A 16,811-nucleotide genomic window follows, 5' to 3' on the forward strand; every position below is an offset into this window, starting at 1 on the left:
ATATCTTCTCTGTATTTACCAGATCATTGTCAAGATTCTTCAGAGGAGACTCCTCCAGCCACACAGAACTTTATCATTCCAAAAAAGGAGATCCACACAGTTCCTGACATGGGGAAATGGAAGCGTTCTCAGGTATAAGTGTTTGTACTTTGAGGTTGGAACTGGGGTGAGAACTTGTGCTTCCTTAGACAATGGTTTTGTAAGCATGATGGGCTGTGATTTCCTGGCCTTTCTTGCTCTTGGAACCAGAACTGTCAAGCTAGGGAGCTGACAGAGAGCTGATGTCTGTCCTCAGGAGCAGCCCACAGAGATGCTTAATCAGGAAGTTCCCAGTGTAGGAGCCCTGTTGCTTATAGACCATTGCCCCTTGAAACTTTATTTATTTTTTGTCAGTCATGTGGCCTGAAATTGGTGCCTGGGCACTATCCTTGTGCTCTTCTGCTCAAGGCTAGCACTCTACCACTTTTTTTTTTTTTTTTTTTTGGGTCTGGTCGTGGAGCCTGAACTCTGGGCCTGGGCGCTGTCCCTCAGCTCTTCAGCTCAAGGCTAGCACTCTACCACTTGAGCCACAGCGCCACTTCCGGCTTTTTTCTTTTTGCTTATGTGGGGCTGAGGAATTGAACCCAGAGCCTCGAGCATGCAATTCAAGCGCTCTACCACTGAGCCACCTTCCCAGCCCCAGCACTCTACCACTTTGAGCCACAGCACTACTTGTGGTTTTGTGGTAGTTAATTGGTGATAAGAGTCTCAAGGCCTCCCCCACAGTATAACCCCTGCTTTCACTGTATTTGATGTCGGCATAATTTGTGGAGGGGAAGGGGAAAAACAAGTCGTTTAAATAAGGATACAGGTGGACCTGTTGCAACAATGAGAAGTACAAGTTGTCCTGTCGAAAACGAACTTTACAACTTGGGAGGGGGAGGATTGGGTGGGGGAGAGGGAGGATGGGAAGGAATGGGAAGGATAAACAAAGGAGGAGGCTACAATACTTGATAAGAAATGTACTCACTATCTTGCCCATGTAATTGTAACCCCTCTGTACAGTATTTGCACAATAAAAAAAAAATAAATAAAAAAAAAAAGAGTCTCAAGGCCTTTTCTGACTGGGCTGGCTTTGAGCCACAATCCTCAGATCTCAGCCTCCCAAGCAGCTAGGATTACAGGTGTGAGCCATCAGTGCCCGGCTGCCCCTGAATCTTGTTGGACTAATGAACATGAGTCTCCTAAATGATGGCATTCGCCGATTCTTGCTTGCACATAAGGGTAGGTAGAAGACAAATGCTGAGAAGAGAAGAATCTATGTGTCTGAAGGACGCTTTGGCCAGGTACATTGCTGAGCCTAAAAACAGCTGGCAGCTGAGACCTAGAACACTGGGTGTCAAGTTGGCTTTTTCTGCTGCTCAACCCCAATAGTGGGCAGAATGAAACAGCTTGGACCTTCCAGGTCTAGACTGAAAAGATGGAGACTGAGCCAGGCACCAATGGCTCACATTTGTAATCTTAGCTATTTAGGAGGCTTGAGATTGAGGATCACATATCCAAACTAGCCTGGGCAGCATAGTCTGTAAGATTCTAATTTCCACTGAACTACCAAAAACCCAGAAGTGGAACTGTGGATCAAGTGGTAGAATGCTACTCTTGAGCAAAGAAGCTCAGGGACAGTGCCGAGGCCCTGAGTTCAAACTCCAAGACACACACACGCACACACACACACACACACACACACACACGTCTGGGAAAAAGCAAGTCCATTTTGAATTTCTAGGGAAAGTCAAGGACAGATGGTTCTTGTAGGGCTTGTCCTATGTGTTATAGTAGGATCTACCTACTTGCCATACTCCTTGCCTCAGTTGTCACAGCATACATGTCTGTCAATAGATGTCTTTTAGGAGTCAAACCCAGCTAGGAAGCACTCCTTACCCTGACCCACTGAATCCAGGAGTGACTGCTTCTTTTGTTGCTTTGCATGGCTGTGTACTGGCTGCAGTCAGGGCAAGGCTCACACTTGCACTGGGTACAGAGAGTTGTGATCATCACCTGCCTGCTGAGGGCTGTTCTGTAGACTGGCAGGAGGACTTGAGTGCTCCTTTCTAGTACTGGTTTCTGTTGGTTCTTTCCGACATCAGTAGGCTTGGATCAAGAAGAGGGAAGAGGGGCTGAGAAGGTGGCTCAGTGATAGAGCGCTTGCCTTGCATTCATGAGGCCCTGGGTTTGATTCCTCAGAACCACATAAGCAAAAAAAAAAACTAGAAGTGGTGCTGTGGCTCAAGTGGTAGAGCGCTAGCCTTGAGCTGAAGAGCTGAGGGACAGCGTCTAGGCCAAGAGTTCAGGCTCCATGACTGACCAAAAAAAAAAAAAAGAAGAGCTCAGTGCCAGTGGCTCACACTTCTAAGCTATTCAGGAGGCTGAGAACTGAGGATTGCAATTTGAAGACCATGAGACTCTTCAATTAAATAGTAAAAGAGTGGGGTGTGGAGCTATATCTCAAGTAGTAGGACACTGCTAGCTTTGAGCAAAAGAAAAGCTCAGGAACAGTGCCTAGGCTCTGAGTTTAAGCCCCATGACTGGCACCAAAAAAAGGGGAGAGGGAGAAGAAAAGAGATGAAGAGGAAACAAAATAAGCAAGAGTCACTTGCTCCCAGTAGCTGCCTCACTCCATGCTTTTGTTTTTTTAATGTTCAAGAAGGCTAGTACTCTACCACTTGAGCCACACTTCCACTTCTGGCTTTTTGCTGGTTCCTTGGAGTCTCAAGGACTTTCCTGTCCAGGCAGGCTTTGAATCACAGTCCTTAACTCTCAGCCTTCTGAGTAGCTAGGATTACAAGTGTGAGCCACCAGTGCCTGGGTGCTTTCTCATCTCAGTGCTAGGCCAACTTGCAGCCCCACCCAGAAGAGAGGGTCCTGTTAGAAGCTAGATTTGCTGAGAGATGTGGCTATAAATGGAAAATGTCTCTTCAGAGTAGGGCATATACACTTCCATCAGACAACCTACCTGACCTGCCTGGTGGGAAAGATAGCAGGGGTACCTCTTACGCTTTGGTGGTATAGCATGATGGTCACACAGCTGTCTGCTCAGCTTTGCAGTTAGGTTAACTGGATCCTAGCTTCTTGTCTGATGAGATCTGGGTCTTGGAAGACCTTAGGCAGATCCCTTATTACCTTGAAGCCTTGGTTTTCTCACCTGTAAAATGCAAACAGTCGTAGTATTTAACTCATGGGAGTGTCCTGGAAAGCAACTGCCAGTAGCCATTGTGAGCACTCTGTAAATGTCATTTTGATCACTGGATTGCCAGTTCTAGTGGCTGTGTGTTTATTTGGCATTATCGGTCTACTTGTCCTATGACTGGGGTTGGGAGCCAGAGGAAGTTTGGGTGGAGCTGTGCTGGTGGACTCTGATACTCCTCTCTCTTCACCCCTCTCTCCTCTGTTTGATAGGCATATGCTGACTACATTGGATTCATCCTTACCCTCAATGAAGGTGTGAAGGGGAAGAAGCTGACCTTTGAGTACAGAGTCTCTGAGGTAGGCTCAGCAGGGGCCTCTGTGGAAGACGGGGTCTACATATGCAGTTTACTTTTGTTGTCCATAGTTGCAGTTTTTGAAATCTATGAATGGATAAAATTTTTTATTTGGTTTATAGCATATGGTAAATACGCAGTAGCTGTTGTCTGCCAATTTTTGCTGTTTTAAAATATTTTTATTGGCCTATGCTAATTACACATAGGGGATTCACTGTGATGTTTCCATACATGTATGTATTTTACTTTGGTCAAGTTGATTACTTTTTTATGTAATTTGAAATTCAAAATGACAAAAGAAGCTGGGTACTGGTGGTTCATACCTGTAATCCTAGCTGCTCAGGAGGCTGAGATCTGAGGATCAAAGTTTCTCTCTTTCTCTCTCTCTGTCTCCCTCTGTCTCTCTCTCTCTCTCTTTCTCTGTGTCTGTCTCTGTCTCTCTCTCCTCCCTCCTCCCCCCCTCTTTCTCTCTTTTTTTTTTTTTTGGCTGGTCATGGGGCTTGAACTCTGGGCCTGGGTGCTGTCCCTTAGCTTTTCAGCTCAAGGCTAGCACTCTACCACTTGAGCCACAGCACCACTTCCAGCCTTTTCTGCTTATGTGGTGCTGAAGAATGGAACCTAGGGCCTCATGCATGCGAGGCAAACACTCTACCACTGAGCCACCTTCCCAGCCCCTCTTTTTTTTTTTTTTTGGGTCCGGTCATGGGGCCTGAACTCTGGGCCTGGGCGCTGTCCCTCAGCTCTTCAGCTCAAAGCTAGCGCTCTACCACTTGAGCCACAGCATCACTTCGGCTTTTTTCTTTTTGCTTATGTGGTGCTGAGGAATCGGACCCAGGGCCTTGAGCATGCAAGGCAAGCGCTCTGCCACTGAGCCACCTTCTCAGCCCTCCTCTTTTTTTTTTTTTGGCCAGTCCTGAGGCACAGTTCCACTTTTGGCTTTTTCTGTGATTTAATTGGAGATAAGAGTCTCATAGGCTTTCTTGCCCAGGCTGACTTCAAACCATGACCCATCTCAGCTAGGATGGGTAGCTAGGATTATAGGTGTGAGCCACCAGCACCCACTAAAGGTTTTGAAATCAACCTGGGCAGGAAAATCCTGGAGACTCTTACTTCCAATTAACCAGCAAAAAACCAGAAGCAAAGCTGTGGCTCAAGTGGTAGGGCACTGGCCTTGAGCAAAAAAGATAGTTCCAGGCTGTGAGACACCCTCCACCCCTCCCCACCCCCCAGTAAATAGACAAAAAGTAGACTGAGGGTGTGTACAATTCAGTGGTACAGCACTTGCCTAGTGTGGAAAAGGCCTTGGGTTCAGTCCCTTACACAACAAAAAATTAAGGAAAGATGACAGAAGGTTCCCTGGTGAGAAGCATGTATAGCACTAATAAGGAAGTGGGCATCACCCTATGTCTCCCTTCATACTCAACACTTCTCCTCTCTGGGGCTGGAAGTGGCTGCTATACTGAGTTTGGCCCTCATCGTCTACATTGCCCTAGCTTTAGACTTTCTGGCTGTACCTGTGCGTTGGGGCTCTGACATGCTTAACCATACATCTGTGGGCCTTATTTCCTGAAGATGCATTCCCAGAAGTACAAAACGTGGGCCAAAGGGCATAGGTTTTGGTTTTCTTGTTTTTGTTTTTGTTTTTTTGGCTGGGGGGCAGGGGGGATGTGTGGGTTACCTTTGGGTTTACCCTACTCAGTGAGTAGAAAATCTTTGGTTGTTTCAGAGAGAGGCTGTTGGCAGGTGGAGGACCCACTGGAGAGTATCTGTTTGCTGTGGCAATGCCTTCTCCTAGGACAAAGTTTCAGGTCCCCAGTGGCCTCTTGGGTTCATGTCCCAGTTGGCCCAGAACCACCTTAAGCCTCCTATCTCAGACAACTGGGCATAAACAGCCAGTTTCAGTACTTTGGTTCACTTAGCTCTCTAGCCACAGGCTCAGGCCTATTAGGTAAGGTCTGGCCTTGCCCTGGCCCAGTTTCTTCACCTGTCCCAGTCAAACATTGCTTATCACCTTGCCCCTTGGAACTGGCTCTTGCTGGCCCTCTGTGGGTGCTGGCCACAGACACACATCCTGTTCTGCCCACTGAGGGGAGCTGGGCCTGTTCTGGTGTGGCTAGCCTTCCCTTAGGACCACGCCCAGCAGTGGTTCCTTGGATTGGTTCTTCTGTAACAGTGGCTTTGCACAGGACGGTTGGGGGAGGGTGGTGCTCAACTGCTCAGTGTGCCAGAAGTATTGAGAAGAGTCATTAAGGGGGGATGTTGTAATTGCCCCTGTGAAGGCTAGTGCCAAATCCCCGTTGGGTCCTCAGTTGCCTCTGAGGTCTTATGGGAGGTAGCCACAATGAGCAGGTGTTACCTTGGCTTTAAAGCTATTCTTTTAGCAGGATTGTGGTATATTTAAGAGCTAAGATTATGGCAGGGTTTGCTAACGCGCCACTTCTCAGCCGAGTGACCTCAGAGTGGGAAGAGTCAAGCACTCATGGTAACACTGGGAGGAGCCGCCGGGTCCTGCTGGTCCCTACTAAATGCTTTTCCTCTTCTTCCCCTCTGTCACTAGGTGTTGCCCAGCTTGATGTTCAGCAGTGCGCTGTTGGTTTAGCTGAGGTTCAGGGCTCTTCCTGAGCCAGGCTTCTCCTCAGTGCCCATGGGTGGTCAGCTCCTCATTGTGTGTTGAGGGGGTGACTGGCCTTGTCTCCAGAGCTCCTGTGTCTGCCTGTTGCTGTAGGGGCAGCAGCAGGTACTGCTCATGGCATGTGGTGACTCCACACAGGGTTCCCCCCATTGGGGAAAAACTGTGTGTCTCTGTATCCTCTTGCTGCCTTCTGCTGCACATTGGGCTTGAGAGAGCGTGGGATAACTATGGGGGCTCCTGGCTTCTACCCGAAGTGAACTAGAGAACTTGAAGGCAGGGAGTTTGTCTAGACTTGTGGTTGGAAGCTGTCATTTATTTATTATTTATTTACTTAATGTGCTATTACTGGGGCTTGAACTCAGGGTCTTGTTGCCCTCTTGCTTGGCTTTTCCATTCAAGGCTGGCCCTCTGCCACTTCAACCACACCACACTTCTGACTTTTTTTTTTTTTTTTTGTCGGTCGTGGGGCTTGAACTCTGGGCCTGGGCGCTGTCCCTCAGCTCTTCAGCTCAAGGCGAGCGCTCTACCACTTGAGCCACAGCACCACTTCCGGTTTTCTGGTGGTTTATTGGAGATAGGAGTCTCATGGTCTCTCCTGCCCGGGCTGGCTTTGAACCGCGATCCTCAGATCTCAGCCTCCTGAGTAGCTAGGATTACAGGCGTGAGCCACCAGCGCCCGGCACTTCTGACTTTTTTGCTGATAAATTGGAGTAAGAGTCTCATGGATTTGTCTGCCTAGGCTGACTTTGAATTGTGATCCTTAGATCTCAGCTTCCTGAGTAGGAATACAGGTGTGAGTCACCAGTGCCCGCCCAGTTGTTTTTGAGGCAAACTCAGCCTGGGTACATCCCTGAGCTTTTTCTTAGCTCAAGGCTGGTGCTCTACCACTTGAGCTATAGCTCTGCTTGCAGCTTTCTGGTGGTTATTGGAGGTAAGAGTCTCACAGACTTTGCTGCCCGGGCTGGCTTCACACCATGATCCTCAGAGCTCAGCCTAGGATTACAGGCATGAGACACTGGTGCCCAGCTGCTTTGATTTTTTTTAAAAACATACCAAAGAGCATAGAAAAACGGCCAGTAAAACTTTAGGGAAGATTTCACTGGTCTATGAAATGTGTAAAGGAAGTAGCTGGGGAGAACAGCTCAGGTTATTCTTTGAACTTCAGTGGAGTTCCAGCCCTTATCTCCCCCCCCAACCCCCCCTTGCTCTCCCTGCCTGCCCAACAATGGAGGCAGTCCTGGGTCAAAAAGTCCAGCCAGAAGGAGGAGGTGGCAGTCTTAATTATTCATTGATTGAGCCGAGCTAGCAGCTGAGCCTTTGCTCCTGCTGGCCTCCAAGCCACCTTCTTTGTCCCTTTCAGAGTCACACCACAGCCACAGACTGAAATCTCCAGGGGACCCGGAACTTCCTGGGGCCAAGACTATGGCTCATCTCTCAGAAGCCACAGCAGTGTGTGATGTCAGCTTTGGTCTGTGCTGGCAGCATTTCCTGATGACCTGGTTCTCAAAGCCAGGCTCTGGCAGCCCTTACTGTCACATTTCAGCATGGCACTTTGTGCCATCCCAGCCCTTTACCTCAACCAGTGGGAAACTGACTTCCTCCTACTCTCCAATCCAAGCAGTGGGTGAAGAAGAACAGCAGTCAGGGAATAGAGCCAGTGTATATTGCCACCTGCACCCCTGGAGCTCTGTACCGCTGGCCAGGAAGTGTCCTTGTTTTCTGGGCAATCTGCACATGGTGCCCACCCTGACTTCTGCCCTGTCCTCTCAGGCCTAGCTTCCTGTCAGCCTCCTGCTAGTTCTTACCCAGTGCCAGGTATTCTGGAAGTTTGTCCAACCATTTATTCTTATGGACATCAGTAGGATCTGCTACCCAGCAGGGACCTTCATCCTAGGGTGGCTGACTGCTGCTGCGGGGTCATTGCCCTCCACTCCTGTTTCTGGCTTGTTTCTCCTGGGAAGGAGCAGCTGCCCTTCCCTCATAGGCCTTTGCCCAGCCTGATTTTCTGTTTGGTACCGAATAGTGTGTTAATGCTTCACACACGACAGGGTCAACTCCTAGTCTGGTCTTCCCTAAGGAAGCGTTGTGCACCATCCAGGGCTTTCATGAAGAGTCAGCTGCAACATTGTTTGACCTCAGATTGTCTGTGCAGTAACCTAGATATTTAACAATGAAGAATTTTCTGGACAAATCATTCTATATTGATTCAATGAAACATTATTGTGCTTGTGCTTGTTAAGCACTTGAACCATAGGCCAGCCTTTTTTTTTTTTTTTGCCATTAGTATTTTTGGATAGAGTTTCAGATGGGCACTGGTGCTCCTACTGGTACTTCCCTCATAGCTGGGATAACAAGTGCGTACCACTAGGCTCAGATTATTGGTTGAAGTGGGATTTTAATAACTTTTTCCCTGGCCAAGCTGGAACTATGACCCCCTTGATTTCTGCCTCCTAAGTAGATAGTATTATAGACATGAGCCACTGTGCTAAGACCAATATCCAGCTCTTAAAGGCTGTCATAAAGTTCTGTTTACATGTTGTCATGGAATGTGGCTTTGGAGGAAAATGAGCAGGCTGCAGAGGGGTGTGTGTCCCACGATCCTACTCTCAGCGTCTGTATATGAGTGTATCTCATCATTATGCCAGGCGCGCTGTGCCTTTGGAGGCCTAAGTCATCCTGCTGTTGGACATGAGTACAAGAGGCCTAAGATATTAAAGGAGCCCAATGGTATGTAGCTAAGATTTGAATACAGGTGCATCTGCCTTCAAATCTTTGTTGTTGTTGTTGTTGGTCCTGGGGCTTGAACTAGGAGCCTGGACACGTCCCTGAGCTCTTTCATTCAAGGCTAATGTGCTCTACCACCTTGAGCCACACTACCACTTCCAGTTTTTTGGTGGTTAGTTGGACATAAGAGTCTCACAGGGGCTGGGAAGGTGGCTCAGTGGTAGAGTGCTTGCCTTGCATGCATGAGGCCCTGGGTTTGATTCCTCAGCACCACATAAGCAAAAAAGAAAAAAGCCGGAAATGGCGCTGTGGCTCAAGTGGTGGAGTGCTAGCCTTGAGCTGAAGAGCTGAGGGACAGCGCCCAGACCCAGAGTTCAGGCCCCATGACTGGACCCAAAAAAAAAAAAGTGTCTCACAGACTTTCCTGCTTAGGCTGGCTTTGAACTGCAATCCTCAAATCTCAGCCTCCTGAATAGCTAGGATTACAGGTGTGAGCCACCAGCGCCCAGCCTGCCTTCAAATCTTTACCATGCTGAACAGTAAAACATACTAGAAAAAATGAACAGAGGGTATGTTTACATGTGAGGCAAGCATCCCAGTTACCTGTCTGTGTCTTCCACATTTCTGTGCTGTGTGGAGAGAGGTATTGTGCCTTCAGGGGGGAACCCTCAGGGAAATCACACTTAGCAGAGATCAGGGCTGGAGTTCATACTTGTCCAGCAGCACCTACCACCTCTCAGCCTAGTGCTCTTTCCTCTCTCGAACCATCTTTCTGGATGTCTGGGAAGAAAAGGGACTGCCAGGAGAATGGACAGTAGGCACCATTCCCTAGGGTCACCACTCATCAGCAGGTGGCACTTCCTTGGTGGCTCTGCCACTCTAGTCTCTGGCTTGGCCCCTCTGTTTCACCTCACAGGCCATTGAGAAGCTGGTGGCTCTTCTCAACACGCTGGACAGGTGGATTGACGAGACGCCGCCAGTGGACCAGCCTTCCCGATTTGGGAACAAGGCCTACAGGACCTGGTATGCCAAACTGGACCAGGTAAGGCTGCTACAGCATATCCGTGGCTGGGCTGGTGGGAGGGCAGGTGCTCCATGGATAAAGGCCTGTGTCCATCTGAGCAGGCATTTCAAGCTGTCAGGCCTATAAAACTCTTAGGGGGGTTATTAAATGGTAGTTCCACTTACCTAAACCTAAGAGCATTTATTTCCTATCCCAACCATCTTCTGGGAACTGCTGCTGTGGTTACGCTGTGCCCTGTAGGAGGCTGCTTATTAAATCTTAGTATTAGCAGCAATGTCCCAGATACCCATCTGGAGGGGGTCAATTAATATACTATGATGCCTGCTTCATGGAGTCTGTGTAGCTGTAAACAAGAAAAAGGAAGCAACAGGCATCTGTGACACATGCCTGTAATCCTAGCTGCACAAGAGGCTGAGATCCGAGGATCCCAGATCAAAGCCAACCTATTCTATCTAGTCTGTAAGACTCATCTCCAATTCACTACCTAAAAGCTGGACTTGAAGCTTTCACTCAGGTGGCACAGGCATGAGTGAAAACACTGAATTTGAATGTTAGCCCCTGAGTTCAAGCCCCAGTTCTGGCCAAAAATAAAAGGCTTGAGATGCGGCTCACTGGAAAAATGCTTGGCTGGCAAGCTAGCAGCTCTGCACTGTTTCCAGTACTGCAAGTAAGTAAACAGTCAGCAAGCCCAATATAACAGTGTGCCTGGTAAGCTGCCTTGAGATGTGAGATGAAGAGGGGACATAGAAATACATATCGTCCTGCCCACATTTGACATGGAGGTACCCTGCAAGGAAGGCACTCTGAGAGAAGGGAAGAGGGTGCTGAGGCTTCTCTGCATCATTCTCCAATACTTGCATTTTTGAATCCTATGAAGGTGTTACTTCCTGTCTGGCACAGCGGTACATACCTGTTATCCAGCACAAGGAAGGCAGAGACAGAAGGATCAACACTTAAAGGCCAGCCTAGACTATGTACCAAGACCTTGTCTCAAAAATAGGTTTAAGGACTGGGAATGTGGCTTAATGGTAGAATGCCTAACAAGCATGAAGCCCTGGGTTCGGTTCCTCAGTGCCACAGAAACAGAAAAAAGCTAGAAGTGGTGCTGTGGCTCAAGTGGTAGAGTGCTAGACTTGAACAAAAAGAAGCTCAGGGACAGTGCCAAAAAAAAAAAAAAAGGGCTTAAAAAAAAAGTGAACTCTGGGCACTGGTGGCTCACCCCTATAATCCTAGCTACTCAGGAGACTGACTGAGATCTGAGAATCACGGTTCAAAGCCAGCCCAGGTTGGAAAGGCTGTGAGACTCTTATCTCCATTTAAGCACCAGAAAACTCGGAAGTGGCTCTGTGGCTCAAGTGGTAAGAGCACTAGCCTTGAGCTGAAGAGCTCAGGGACAGGGCCAGGCCCAGAATTCAAGCCCTATAACCGACAATAACAACAGCAGCAACAATAATAATAATGATGTGACCTCTCAGCAAATGAAGAATAAGAAGAAAGATTTCAGGCCTGTGCTCAGCAGACTCACACAATGCACAGGTCTGGATAGGGCCTGAGGATGCCTGCGTGGTCTGGAGATTCTTGTCCGTACCTGGACGTAGAAACAGTTTCCCACAGAGCAGAGGACCTTCGTGAGGACTGCCTGGCTGCCTCTGGTCTCCAAGGTGGCACATGGTCACTTAGAAAAATGCTGACAAGTCAGCTTTACAGCTTCATGGCTGTTCCATGTTTTTACCATACACCTATTAACTGCCGTCAAGCTATAGAACATACTAGTTCTCCAGCAGGCTTTAAGGCTTTAATGTTCCTCTTACTTGTCATCCTCAGATTCTCCTGGTTTCTTTTTTTCTTTTTTTTTTGGTATAGGTTGTGGGGCTTGAACTCTGAGCCTGGGCACTGCCTTTCAGCTCTTCAGCTCAAGGTGAGCACACTACCACTTGAGCCACAACACCACTTCTAGTTTTCTGGTGGTGTATTGGAGATAAGAGTCTCACAGACTTTCCTGCCTGGGCTGGCTTTGAACCATGATCCTCAGATCTTAGCTTCCTGAGTAGCTAGGATTACAGGCATGAGCCACCAGTGCCTGACTTTCTTCATTTTTTGTTGTTGTTGTTTGTTTGTGTTTTGTGCTGGGGCTTGAACTCAGAGCCAGGGCACTGTCCCTTAGCTTTTTTGTTCAAAGCTAGTACTCTACTACTTGACCGTCTACTCCACTTCTTGCTTTATTTAGTGGTTAACCTGGAGATAAGAGTCTCACAGACTTTCCTGCCTAGGCTGGCTTTGAACCTCAACCCTTAGACATCAGTCTCCTGGGTAACTGGGATTATAGGTGTAAGCTACCAGCATCCAGCTCATCTTACCATCAATGGACATTTAGTTGTATTTTTACATTGGCTGCTATAAATAATGCTGCTTGGAACATTTTCATATATGTCTTTTGAAAAACTTATAGCGCAAACTTACTGCTCCCCTTTTGTGGGAGTGTGAAGGGAGCTGGTGATCATAGTTGTGATTTCCCAGTCTCTGGGAGCCTCCAATGCATAATCACATGGGAGACCTGATCCCCTGCTGTGGCCCTGGCTGCAGATGATAAGCCCCTCAGGCGCTTTGTGTGGGAGTAAATACTGTCTCCTTCTGTGGCTATTCAGAATGGGAGCCAAGTTCTCTGGCAGTCTGGGCTGATGTGCTTCTGGGCCCTACCCCTCCAGATGCTGCCTAATCGACTGCCACACTTTATGTCTCTTGTGTTATCAGGAAGCTGAAAACTTGGTGGCCACAGTGGTCCCTACCCACCTGGCAGCTGCTGTGCCCGAGGTGGCCGTTTACCTGAAGGAGGCGGTGGGCAACTCCACACGCATTGACTATGGCACAGGTACCGGATGCTTGCAGGTTCTGCCCTCTGTGGCCTACCGCTTCTTTTCTTGGCCTATTTTCTTACTCCTCTGAGCAAGCAGGGGTTGGTCAAGACCCAGGGATCCAGGGCGGGTGGCCTGATGATGTGGCTTTAGCTTGGTCCACCAGGGGGAGCTGGTGCCATGTGCACAGAGCTGATCTTCAACATTGAAAAGATGGTCCCTCTGCAAGCTCCTTGTTAGCACTCAAAACAATTTTTGAGCACTGTATGTATCTCAAGGAAACCATTTGAAGTTTTTTTTTTTTTTTTTTTTTTTTTTTGGGTCTGGTTGTGGGACCTGAACTCTGGGCCTGGGCGCTGTCCCTCAGCTCTTTAGCTCAAGGCTAGCACTCTACCACTTGAGCCACAGCGCCACTTCTGGCTTTTTTTTCTTTTTGCTTATGTGGTGCTGAGGAATCAAACCCTGGGTCTCATGCATGCAAGGCAAGTGCTCTACCACTGAGCCACCTTCCCAGCCCCCATTTATAGAAGTTTTGAGAAACAAGAGAGGTGGTTTTTTTTTTTGGTGGGTTTTTTTTGGTTTTGGTTTTTGTTTTTGTGTTTTTTGGTTGGTCGTGGGGCCTGAACTCTGGGCCTGGGTGCTGTCCCTCAGCTCTTCAGCTCAAGACAAGTGCTCTACCACTTGAGTTACAGTATCACTTCTGGTTTTCTGGTGGTTCATTGGAGATAAGAGTTCCACAGACTTTCTTGCCTGGGCTGGCTTTGAACTGCGATCCTCAGTCCTCAGTCTGCTGAGTAGCTGGGATGACAGGCGTGAGCCACCGCTAAACCGGCTCAAGAGAGGTTTTTTGGGTAGCCCCTGCACTGTTGTCGCCTGCCCTCACACCCTTTGTCCCATAGCCATACTCACTGCTATTGAGCTCTTTCAATCTATCATCTGCTTTGGCCAAGCTCTCTTGGACTTGGAGGAGAGGGCTGTCTGCATAGGGGTGGCCTCTGGAGTGGGAGACCTCTGCCTTAGTAAGGGCCTCTCCTTTCCTGCAGCAGGTGACAGGAAAGCTGCTGGGAGCCAGGCCTCAGGGTGGCCCCAGGCAGCCTCTGGATGGTCCTTGCTCCACTGCAGCCAGTATTCTGAGACTTTTAGGGTGGTGCTTTGGCTACAGTCAACAAAGAAAAGAGCCAAGCAACTGGGGCTCATGCCCGCAATCCTAGCTACTCAGGAGGCTGAGATCTAAGGAACGTCTGTGAGACTTATTTCCAATTAACCAGCCACCAGAAAACTGGAAGTGGAGCTGTGCCTTGAAGTGGTAGACCTCTAGCCTTGAGCAAAAAGAGCTCAAAGGGCTGGGAATATGGCTTAGTGGTAGAGTGCTTGCCTAGCATGCATGAAGCCTTGGGTTCGATTCCTCAGTAGTACCACATAAACAGTAAAAGCCAGTGGTACTGTTGCGACTCAGGTGGTAGAGTTGCTAGCCTTAAGCAAAAGAAGCTCAGGGACAGCACCCAGGCCCTGAGTTCAAGCCCCACAACCAAAAACAAAACAAAAACAAAAAAGAGAGGAGCCCAAGGCAGACTGGCAAGGCTATAGGGGCTCCTGGATGCAGGCCCCTAAGTCAGAGCTTGTGCCTGGCCCACACTGGAAACTGTTCCAGGTGGAAGTGTCTGAGGTCTTGGAGTTTCCAGGCCCTGAAGGGACTTTTTTTTTTTGGTGCTAGTACTGCGTCTTTAACTCAGGAACTCAGGGCCTGGGCACTGCCCTTTAGCTTTTCACTTAAGGCTGGTGCTCTACCACTTGGCTTTTTGGTGATTAATTGGAAATAAGTGTCTCATGGACTTTCTTGCTATCTTTGAACTGTTATCTCAGCCTCCGAAGGAGCTGGAATTACAGACAGGAGCTCTGGAGGGATCTTTATTCTGCAGAAGCATTACATTGCTTGCCTGCTTGTCTGCCTGCCTGCCTGCCTGCCTGTCTTCCTTCCTTGTTTCCTTGCTTCTCTCCCTACTTTACTCTTTTTTCTTTCTTTGTTAGTTGTGGGGCTTGCTATTTAGCTTTCCTAGCATATATTACTGTTTGACTGAACTTGTCCAAAACTTGTCCACATTAGAGACCATCTTCAACTTCAGTATCTTGTTTATTGAAATAAACAAAATATTTGCCTTTAAGTCATATTTGCTTTATAGGAAAAATAATAAATGCCATTGTTCTCTATAAATGTTCTAGCACCTGAACTACAAATGCAGTGCCACAAAAGGGAAGATTATTTAGGGTTTTCTTCCTTTTTTTTTTTTTTTGGTGAATCATGGGGCTGCATGGGTCTTGTCTCTGAGCTTTTTTGCTCAAGGCTAACACTTTGAGCCACAGGGCCATTTCTGGTTTCTGATGGTTAATTCGAGATAAGCACAGACTTTTCTGCCCGGCATGGCTTTGAATCGTAATTCTTAGATTTTAACCTCCTGAGTAGCTAGGATTACAGGTATGAGCCACTGGTACCCAGCTAGTTTCTCTCTCTCTCTCTCTCTCTCTCTCTCTCCCCACCCTCCTCCGTTTTCCTTCTATCCTTCCCTTCCCTTCCTTCCCCTCCCCTTCCCTTTTCTTTCTTTCCTGGGACTTGAACTCAAGGCCTGGGCATAGTACAGTCCTTGAGCTTTTGTGCTCTACTGCTAGAGGTACAGCTCCACTTCCATCTTCATTTAGTAGCTTTTGGAGATAAAGAGTCTCATGTACTTTCCTGCTAAGTCTGGCTTCAGACCATGATCTCAGATCTCAGCCTCCTGAGTAGGATTACAGGTGTGAGCCATCAGTGCCTGGCAGTTTTTTTTGTTTGTTTGTTTGTTTGTTTTTTTGGGTCAGTTCGTGGGGCCTGAACTCTGGGCTTGGGTGCTGTCCCTCAGCTCTTCAGCTCAAGGCTAGCGCTCTACCACTTGAGCCACAACGCCACTTCCGGCTTTTTTCTTTTTGCTTATGTGGTGCTGAGGAATCGAATCCAGGGCCTCAGGCATGCAAGGCAAGTGCTCTACCACTGAGCCACCTTCCTAGCCCTTCCTGGCATTTTTCTTTTTTTTTTTTTTTGTGGGTCGTGGGGCTTGAACTCTGGGCCTGGGCGTTGTCCCTCAGCTCTTCAGCTCAAGATGAGCGCTCTACCACTTGAGCTACATTGGAGATAGGAGTCTCACGGTCTCTCCTGCCCGGGCTGGCTTTGAACCGTGATCCTCAGATCTCAGCTTCCTGAGTAGCTAGGATTACAGGCGTGAGCCACCAGTGCCCGGCTCCTGACATTTTTCATAGTTACTATTGTGCTGATCATTACTACAGACCTTGTAGTCTGTCCGTGTGTCCTCTGCTTAGAAGCCTACCGTAGCCAGCATCCAATGGCTCATCCCTGTAATCCTTGCTACTCCAAAGGCTAAGATCTGACAATTGCAATTTGAAGCCACTTGAGGCAGGAATATCCATAAGAGGCTTCAGTATAAATGTTGGAAATGGAGTTGTGGCCTTGAGTTAAGTAGTAGAGCACTAGCCTTGAGCAAAAAGCTAAGGGACTGCACCCTGGCTTGGAGCTCAAACTCCAGTACTGACACCAAAGCCTGCTGTGGCTCCCAGGGCTCTCATGGTAAAGCATAATTTGAAGCCCGTCTGATAGATTGCTTTCTCCCTTGGTCTCGGTGCTTTAAACATATAGTGGCTTTCTTAGGGATCTTCAAACAGGAGCTTTCTCCTGCCCTAGTTCTTTTGCACAGGCTGTTTCTTCTGGCTGGAATGCATTTTCTGTTTCTCTCCTTCTGTATCTCTGAATCCCATTGGTCTTTCACAGTAACTGTTATTTCCTTTAAAACCATGAATCCTTACGTCATAGCCCCAGTTATCACCTTGTTTTTTTCCTTCAGAGCTAGAGCTGTACTAGTGACTATATATTTTATTCTTGTTTTCTCTGATCATAAGCTCCCTGAGGGCAGAGACTTGCCTCTCTACCCAACATGGATGGTGACGGCCCACATAGAAGGTGCTCAATAAATTGGATCTGATTATGGAGCGAGTTAATCTCATAAAGTGTAAATGACTGT

General features: G+C 48.1%; 1 protein-coding gene across 2 annotated transcripts in view; it reads left to right on the forward strand.

Moving 5' to 3' along the window:
* Ptpa (protein phosphatase 2 phosphatase activator) overlaps window positions 1–16,811 on the forward strand; it is a 33,101-nt gene that overhangs the window by 4,507 nt on the left and 11,783 nt on the right. Inside the window, exons 1-5 of one of the 2 annotated variants that reach the window (XM_042681043.1) lie at window positions 29–132; window positions 1,940–1,992; window positions 3,436–3,522; window positions 9,791–9,916; window positions 12,650–12,767. In XM_042681043.1, coding sequence (XP_042536977.1) covers window positions 117–132; window positions 1,940–1,992; window positions 3,436–3,522; window positions 9,791–9,916; window positions 12,650–12,767 — 400 coding nt within the window. In that variant the 5' untranslated portion in view covers window positions 29–116. Of the gene's footprint in view, window positions 1–22; window positions 133–1,939; window positions 1,993–3,435; window positions 3,523–9,790; window positions 9,917–12,649; window positions 12,768–16,811 lie in introns of those variants that run through there. The other variant, XM_042681042.1, reaches the window with a different exon arrangement.

This window comes from Dipodomys spectabilis, unplaced genomic scaffold (assembly GCF_019054845.1).
Source record: "Dipodomys spectabilis isolate Male_0828 unplaced genomic scaffold, ASM1905484v1 ptg000067l, whole genome shotgun sequence".
In the NCBI taxonomy this organism is placed as follows: domain Eukaryota; kingdom Metazoa; phylum Chordata; class Mammalia; order Rodentia; family Heteromyidae; genus Dipodomys; species Dipodomys spectabilis.